The sequence below is a fragment of the Colobus angolensis genome, unplaced genomic scaffold, assembly GCF_000951035.1.
Source record: "Colobus angolensis palliatus isolate OR3802 unplaced genomic scaffold, Cang.pa_1.0 Scaffold465, whole genome shotgun sequence".
NCBI lineage: Eukaryota > Metazoa > Chordata > Mammalia > Primates > Cercopithecidae > Colobus > Colobus angolensis.
In genome coordinates this window covers 950665-959313 of record NW_012118099.1, presented here as the reverse complement: position 1 = coordinate 959313, position 8649 = coordinate 950665, and the positions used below count along the sequence as shown (strand labels likewise).

The window sequence follows — 8649 nt, the reverse complement described above, 5'->3', positions numbered from 1 at the left end:
GTGTGTGTGTGTGTGTGTGTGTGTGTGTGTGTGTGTGTATGGGTGTATGTGTAATGGAGGAGAAGGTGGAGAGGAAGAAAGAGAGAACATTACAGAGCAGAAGAAAGAGCCATGGCAATATCCTGAGATGTGCTGATGATGAACTAGAAATGTGGTACACTAGACTGAAGAGTGATCAAAGGAGAGAGATGTCAAGTGAGTGATGGCACAGGAGAGAGTGGCAGGCCCCAGACCAGGCAGCATCATGTAGATCTTGTTATGGGTTTTGGATTTTATCCTAAGATTCTTAAAGCAGGACAAGGACATGATGTGATTTATTTATAAGACCATCCCTTTGAATCCTGTGCAGACTGTATTTGAGAAAGGTATGAGAAGAGGCAGGCAAATCAGATAGGAGGTTGGGGCAGTGGTCCAGGGGAGAGAACTGGATGGATTCAAGGGATGTTTGGGAGCATGAGGTATGACTTGAGGAAGGAGTTGCAATGGCATATCTATGTATCACACATCACACACACTGACTTTCTCTTCCCAGTCATGCTGGAAAAGCCATGAGCCTTAGGGAATCTGTTCCATGAAGGAACACAGAGGGTAAGGAAGAAATGCTTGAAGAAAAAAGAGGACTGGAAAGGGAGTCTGAACAACTGAATCAGCCCTAATAATGTCTTTCTGCTGGGAAGCTGTGTGACCTTAGCAGTCATTTCACCTCTCTGGTCTTTAGCATTCTCATCTTTAAAATGAGAGGAGGACTAGATGCCTCCTAAGAGGCATGTTGTACATAATTGTCCTCTTGTACATCTAGATGCCTCTTAGGAGGCATCTAGTCCTCTTGTACATCTAACCTTCTATGATTCAAAAGTCAGCTTTTGATTATGTCTGTGTGGTTTTTCTCTAGTGGATTGATGATAAATGTTTCAATCTCATGTTACCATCCTCTTTATTTTATAAGTGGTGAGTGACCTCCCCAGAAGGTATGGATTTCCTGAATGTAAACAAATGTCAGCATTAACTTAAGTGAGAAGCAATGTAAAAACAAACAAACAAAATGAACTATTAACACAGTGGAACATTTTTATAATCCCAATCTACATAGTGGGACTTATGTTACTATCAGGATATTTTAATAAATTTGAATGAAATTTCAGGAAGCAATATTGTTTTCCTTGAAGTATATCTAGGTTGGGTACAGTGGCTCACACCTGTAATCCCAGCACTTTGGCAGGCCAAAGTGGGAAGATCGCCTGAGGACAAGAGTTTGAGACCAGCCTGGGCAACATAGCAAGATCCCACATTTACAAAAACAATTTAAAAATTAGCCAGGTGGGGTAGCATGCACCTGTGTCCCAGCTACTCAGGAGGTTGAGGTGGGAGGATTGCTTAAGCCCAGGAGTTGGAGGCTACAGTGAGCCATGATCATGCCATTACACTCCAGCCTGGGTGACAGTGAGACCTTGTCTCAAAAAAAAAAAAAAAACAAGAAATGAAGTATATCTAAATTCTAGGCAATTGCAAGCCATGTTAAAACAGAATTCTGTGTCAATTGTGTTTGAATTTACCCAGCACAGCTTTCTTCATAAGCAAGGTTTTAATACTTATCAGGTAGTAAAAGCTCATTAATACTGTGGTAATTGTAGTTTATGATAATTCAACTAGCGATGACTCAAAAACATATCTAGGTTTTATTCTCAAAGGAAAATACATTAATGAACAAATTTCATTAAAAATACTTTAAAATTGAAAGAAAATATGACATTAATAGGGGCAAATTTTTTAAAAATTGTACTGCCCATTAATTCATTAAAAATAAATTTATTTCATTTTGTTTCATTTTGTTTTGGTTACACTTACCAAGTCCTTGGCATTTAGAGATACTTCATCCCACCAGGGGGAGATAAAGTAATATTCACAATTCAGAATTCTTCTGAACATGAACTGATCACCTCTTTCATCATAGAATGGTTCAAATCCACAAAGTCTAGAGGAACAAAATACGGGGAATAAAATGTCTTTAAAAGCTCAAGTATATTTCATCAAATTTCTCTAGGAATTCAGGACTGTTCTTTTTCACAGCTTCCTGCTATGGAAGCAAGTCTACTTAGCACAAGTATGCAATTGCCTTATTACAATTCACTATTGATAGTGTAAACACATAATCAAGTCCTCAGGAAGTAGGAATTAATATAAAACCAACTTAGGATTTTGACAAAAAGCTATAATAATTATAATTATTGTCTAATAATAATAATTGTTACAATTCTTATTACACAGAAGAACAAGAATAATAATAGCTAACATTATAGACATTATGCTGAAGCCTTTCCATGGATTTTTTTGACAGGTATTGAGAAGACAGACAGGCAGACAGAGATTGAATAGACTTCCAATTTAATATGAAAGGGAAGAGCTGGGATTTTGAAAGTAAAGAAATTAAAAAGTGGAAAGAAGAAATTTTCACTTATTTTTATTCTGCCCTATTCTATGAAATCCTCATAGAAATGAATAAAGCTTTATGATATTTCCATTACATTCCAGTTTGGATTTCAGAGTGAACAAAGATAGGAGCTGAAACTATTGTCAGGGAATGATCTTAAAAGATGTTTAATATTAATATAGCCACCAGATGCAGCCAAAGAGATGAGCAGCCTCAATTTACCTTATTCTTTGTATCATTTTCTACTATGGAGTCAGTTTAAAAATGAATGGGAAAAATGGGATAAAAGGGACAGAGAACTATCTTGGGCATCTTAACAAGAGAGAAAGGAAAAGCGAGTTGTTTGGGACCACCAAGCGTCCACTGTTTATAGATGGGTGGAAGTTCTAAAATCAATAGGGACCAAGAGGGAACTGCTTAAAAAAGCCCATGCCAGGGCATGTGTTGCATTTGAAAAAAAATGAGGATGGGAGGGAGGATGAATAAAAGACATTTTCCCAAAGGCTTCTGTCAAGCTGACCAGGTTGGTACACACCATGAATTTTTTTTTTTTTTTATTATACTTTATGTTCTAGGGTACATGTGCACAACATGCAGGTTTGTTACATATAGCATGAAAAATTAAAGTGCATCCTAATACAATGAGTTTTTAGAACGAAGCAGTTTCGTATGTCCTTTTGCTCAGAGAATGTCCCACTGGGAGAATTTTTGTCTCTTCCAGATATTCTGGAGTCAGCGAGAAAAATGCAAGGCCTGACAGTGCAGAGGCCTGGGCCAATGCATTCTCCCTTTCCCTACTAATGAGAGTCTGCACAGAGAATCTCATTCCCGACCGGCCTGTGGAAAAGCAGCCTAAGGTGAGATGGGACACATGTCCTCACCTTGACAATGGGAGAGTCTGGCCTTGCCTGCCCTGCCCTGCCCTGCTCTCCACAACACTAGAAACCTTTGGCCTGTTGCAGTTAGTCATGGAGAATGAGCCAGCTTTCCAGACTTAGTGTAGAAGTTTCCTTATATTTCCCCTTCTGAAAATCTAGAGACAAAAATGATCACTCAAGAGTTATAGTGTTCACATGCCTTTTCTCTCATTTCAGTCCTGTCAGTGACTTTGTACTTTGGTGACAGAGGTAAAAGGTGTCAACTTCAAGCCTTAGGGCAGAACTGTAGTGTTGAAGCTAAAGGAGAGAGTTTGAATCTCTGATGCTATCTGATTTCTGATCGGATCATAAGACCCAGTCCTGCAGCTTTTGCCTGTAGGGGCAGAGGGTTTAGGTATAAAAGGTAAAGATACGAGAATTCCTGGGAGAAAAAATAGGATAGCCTATTTTCATTTTTCATTTGAAAATTTCATTTTCATTTTCAGCCTAATGGCATTCTTAGAAATAGCAAGGCCATATCAATAGCCTGGTGGTGACAAGCTAGAACTCTTAAGAAGGAAAGAGTGGGTCGGGCGCGGTGGGTCACACCTATAATCCCAGCACTTTGGGAGGCTGAGGCAGGTGGATCACGAGGTCAGGAGTTTGAGACCAGGCTGGCCAGCATGGTGAAACCCCATCTCTACTAAAAATACAAAAAATTAGCCGGGCGTGGTGGCAGGCGCCTGTAATCCCAGGTACTCAGGGGGCTGAGGCAGGAGAATCGCTTGAACCCAAGGCGGAGGTTGCAGTGAGTCGAGATTGTGCCACTGCACTCTAGCCTGGGCGACAGAGCAAGACTTCATCTCAAACACACACACACACACACACACACACACACACACACACACACACAGAAGCAAAGAGTGAAGTTAAAATGCAGCAGTAGCCACAAGAAGAGGGGCAAAAGAGGTAACAGAGTTCTTTACACTGATAGGAAGAATCCAATGTCTATTCATGGCTTTATTAAAAAAAAAAAGAGCCCCAGAATTTATGTACATACAGACAAGTATCGGTAAAACAAATGCCTCAACATTTGGAATACAGAAGAAAGAATCTGACTGAAGCTCATAATGTAGCTTCATTGTAAGATTTTCTTTCCCAGGAAGCATTAACAAAATTGATCTTTAGTTCTAATTCTTCATTGGGTTACTTTTCATACTCTACTCTGTCTGTCTCCAAGCCACTCTGGTGAAATGAGTGAGATGTTAGAGGTCATAGTCTCAGGTGCTCAGCAGGCCACTAAGTGTACATTAAACCAATCCAATCAAGGAAATACAGAGATCCAGTGGCACAACCCACTGAAGAAAATGTGCCAGTCAACCTCGCCAGTGGACTTCACCAATTATTAATGAACTACAGAGTAAACAAAACATCCTCAGGCTTAGAGCCTGACATAAGTTAGCCAAAAACTAAAGAATATTAGTTGTAAGCAGCACTGTTATTTTCATTTTGAAGGCTACCACTCTTACTTTCAACTAAACCTATTAATTAATTACCTTACGCTTATAAAGATAAAAGAAATATATAAAATAGTTTGTATAATTTGGTCATGGACTAGGGGATAGGACAGAATTTTAGAACTATTTTCAGGGTTACAATAAAATATTTCTCAAGTAATTATATTTTTCCCTTCATTTTCCCGTGTCAGTGATATCATTAAGTTTTATGCATTCCACATTCCAATTTTTCGGGGTAAATGTAACTTAATTTCCTAATTCCATCTCTCCAAGTTCTTTCATATCATTAATACTTAATGCCTCCCAGTACATTTCAACAATGTAACAATTGTTGGTATATTGGTACATTAATTGGGTATATTTCTACTTTAGGGGCAAACCTATGTTTTGGGGACAAAAACAGGATTCTTTACCTCTCCAAATTCCTCTTACACTTTTTTTGTTTTTGTTTTTGAGTTGGAGTTTCATTCTGTTGCCCAGGCTGGAGTGCAGTGGTGCAATCTCGGCTCACTGCAACCTCCGCCTCCTGGGTTCACGCCATTCTCTTGCCTCAGCCTCCCGAGTAGCTGGGACTACAGGCGCCCACCACCATATCCTGCTAATTTTTTATATTTTTAGTAGAGACGGGGTTTCACCATGTTAGCCAGGATGGTCTCGATCTCCTGACCTTGTGATCCACCCGTCTTGGCTTCCCGAAGTGCTGGGATTACAGGTGTGAACCACTGCACCCTGCCCTTCTCAAGCTTTTCTAAAGACACAAGGAATTGAGCACAGAAAATATCTTTTTGTATTACATATTAGTGGGTGGCTATTTTATCAGTTGCTTATTAAACCTTTTTGTCTTGGCTATCAACCATTGTATATCAGGTGAACTTAGATTTTGCTAACGTGCTTGTGGGCCCTACCACAGTTAGCCCATTCCTAGTCCATATCACCAGGACATTGAATTTTTTAAAGTTAAAAACAACTTTAATTAAAAGCTTTCTGCTGTGGACTGAATTGTATTCCCCCCTCCAACCCCAAAATCCATATGTTGATGCCCCAGCTCCCAATGTGATAGTATTTGGAGATGGAGCCCTTGGGAGGCAATCAGGTTTAGATGAGGTCATGAGAGTGGGGTCTTCCTCATGGGATTAGTCCCCTCATAAGAAGAGACTCCACAGAGCTTTCTCTCTCTTTCTCCCCACCATGTGAGGACACCGTGAGAGGGTGGCCATCTGCAAGCCAGGAGAGGGTCCTCAGCAGAAGCTGACTGTGCTGACACTCTGGTCTTGGACTTCCAGCCCCCAAACTGTGAGAAAATAGCTTTCTGTTATTTAAACCGCCCAGTCTATATATTTTGTTATGTCAGCCCAGGTAGACTAATATATCTATTTTCAAACCCTTCAAAATTTCTCTGAATTTGAATATTATGCATTCCAACAACTAACTTTGTAGTACTCTCTAAATGGCAACTAAGTCTCCTTGTTTTGAACTAAACTCTTGAAAGCATCGATATCTTATTTTTTAGTTGTTCTACAGTATTCTTCCTTCTCAGACGCTCTTCTATTTGGTTGATTTTTTTTCATCACCACCTGCAGTTCCAAGATGTCTTTAGGAAATTTCATGAAACTCCTTATTTCTTATTAGACAGGAGCTCAGGAATGGAGTTGGGGATACCAGAGATTAAAATATTTCACTCATTTTTTTCTCCCAAGAAATTTGTGTAGGGTGTCAAATTTAAGACCCTTGAAAACCTAACAGAAATAAGAAACAAAATTGATAGTTAAAATGCATTTAAAATATTTTAAAAATATTCCTGATAAAAAATATGCCAGTTTGGAATTGCTTAAGAAATTAAATAGTCAAGGCCGGGCGCGGTGGCTCAAGCCTATAATCCCAGCACTTTGGGAGGCCGAGACGGGCGGATCACGAGGTCAGGAGATCGAGAACATCCTGGTTAACACGGTGAAACCCCGTCTCTACTAAAAAATACAAAAAACTAGCCAAGCGAGGTAGCAGGCGCCTGTAGTCCCAGCTACTAGGGAGGCTGAGGCAGGAGAATGGCGTGAACCTGGGAGGCGGAGCTTGCAGTGAGCTGAGATCCGGCCACTGCACTCCAGCCTGGGTGACAGAGCGAGATTCCGTTTCAAAAAAATTAAAAAAATAAAAAAATAAATTAAATAGTCATTTGCCCTTTTAAAAGGACTAAGTGTAATAATTTTCTATGAGATGCAAATAAGTAAAATAAGAGCAAGTTTACACAGGTGGTCTTGGGCTCATATTCTTTACTACTATCAAGTAATAAATTGTTCCCTAAATCTGCTGTACATTACATAGTGGATATAGACATAGGAAAGCCCTGGACAAAAATTCTGGTCTCAAGAAAATTACAAAATAAAAGGCAATGTTCATTTTCAGGAAATTCTAACTGCATTTAATATGTAACAGAAAATCACAAAAAGGCAAAAAGTAATCTTTACGGTTTTTATGAGAATTAGAGGTACCTAGAAAATGTCACAGAAAGGTAAACAGTTTCCATTAATATTGCTTTTCTTCACTTACAAGATGTAGGTGATTATTCCTACAGACCACATGTCCACCTCAGGTCCATAGGCACAACCTCTAAGAATTTCAGGTGCTGCAGAAAAAGTGAAAATTGTGTTAAATTAGAGCTTAGTCAACATTTATATTTTAATATCAAGCAATGGGAAAGAAATAAATTCATCAAAAAAGTTTCTGAACAGTTTTATAATCAGTCTTCTCTCCCCAAACCACAGTGTGAAGCTATAAATACTTATGTCTATTTTAGTAAGAGAGATTATAGTCTATCTGTGTTTGGGATGCATAAAATAACACTATTAACTTTAATATTCTATGTCAGAATATAATGATACTGCTCAAATCAAGTAGATAGAGCTATATCTCTGCTACAATAGATGCAGTACTTCAAAGGGAGTTTTGTACATAGAAAAGAAAGAAAGTTAAACATAACAGAGGAGAAAAAAGTCACAATTATGCTGCCTTGAGATCTAGACCTGCTGGGAGCAGGGTGTGTCAGTGAGTGTGTGGGTCTGACAGTGTGCAGGGTGGAAACCAGTGCAGACGGTGAGGAGGGTTTACAAGTATCTAGTCTGGACGGTTGCAGCAGGAGCTAGGAGGTACCCTGGCACATGTCCTGGCATTGAGAGATGCATGTAGGTCTCCAGAGAGCAGCTGATCCTAATCAGCCTGAGGTCATGAACTGAGAAAGGGAGACTTATCTGTGCACAGTGAGGCGGCTTGTATTAGTTCTGCCTGCTGTTGTGAAAAAGGAAGGCTTTCTCAGCCATAAAATAGTCCTGGTGTGGAGAATAGCAGTATCTTTTATATTTTTATTACCTTAGATTTGTGAAAATGGGTAATTAACTGGATCCAGGCACTTTCCCTGAATACTAACGGTGTTATTTGTTTGCCTATTTAACAACAGAAGAAAAGGGGAAGTGAGAGCCCCACCATCTATGGAGAAATAGAGCTCAGGCCTATTATCCGGAGTGGCCTTTCTTGATTTTGAACACAAGTGCTGTAGGTGCCAGCAGCGTTCTCGAAGAAGGAGCTTCTTGATTAATGCTGATGGCTGCTTGAGGAAGGCCTTCGGGATGAGCACACCACAACATTCTCTGGGATGGGGGCTGAAATGCAAGTAAACAGGATTCTCTGTCCATGCTGACTGGAAATGTCACATTCAGTGTTACCTATCAAGATGAGCTCTGGGGCCGGGCGCAGTGGCTCACACCTGTAATTCTAGCACTTTGGGAGGCCGAGGCAGGTGGATCACCTGAGGTCAGGAGTTTGAGTCCAGCCTGGCCAACATGGTGAAACCCTGTCT

The 8649-nt window shown here is 39.9% G+C and overlaps 1 protein-coding gene across 1 annotated transcript in view; it reads right to left on the bottom strand.

Moving 5' to 3' along the window:
- The window catches only part of CAMK4 (calcium/calmodulin-dependent protein kinase IV), a 273484-nt gene that overhangs the window by 6600 nt on the left and 258235 nt on the right, over positions 1–8649 (bottom strand). Inside the window, exons 7-8 of the mRNA XM_011958288.1 lie at positions 7347–7422; positions 1846–1972 (exon numbers count right to left, since the gene is read on the bottom strand). Of these exons, the coding sequence (XP_011813678.1) occupies positions 1846–1972; positions 7347–7422 (203 nt within the window). The remainder of the gene's footprint in view (positions 1–1845; positions 1973–7346; positions 7423–8649) is intronic.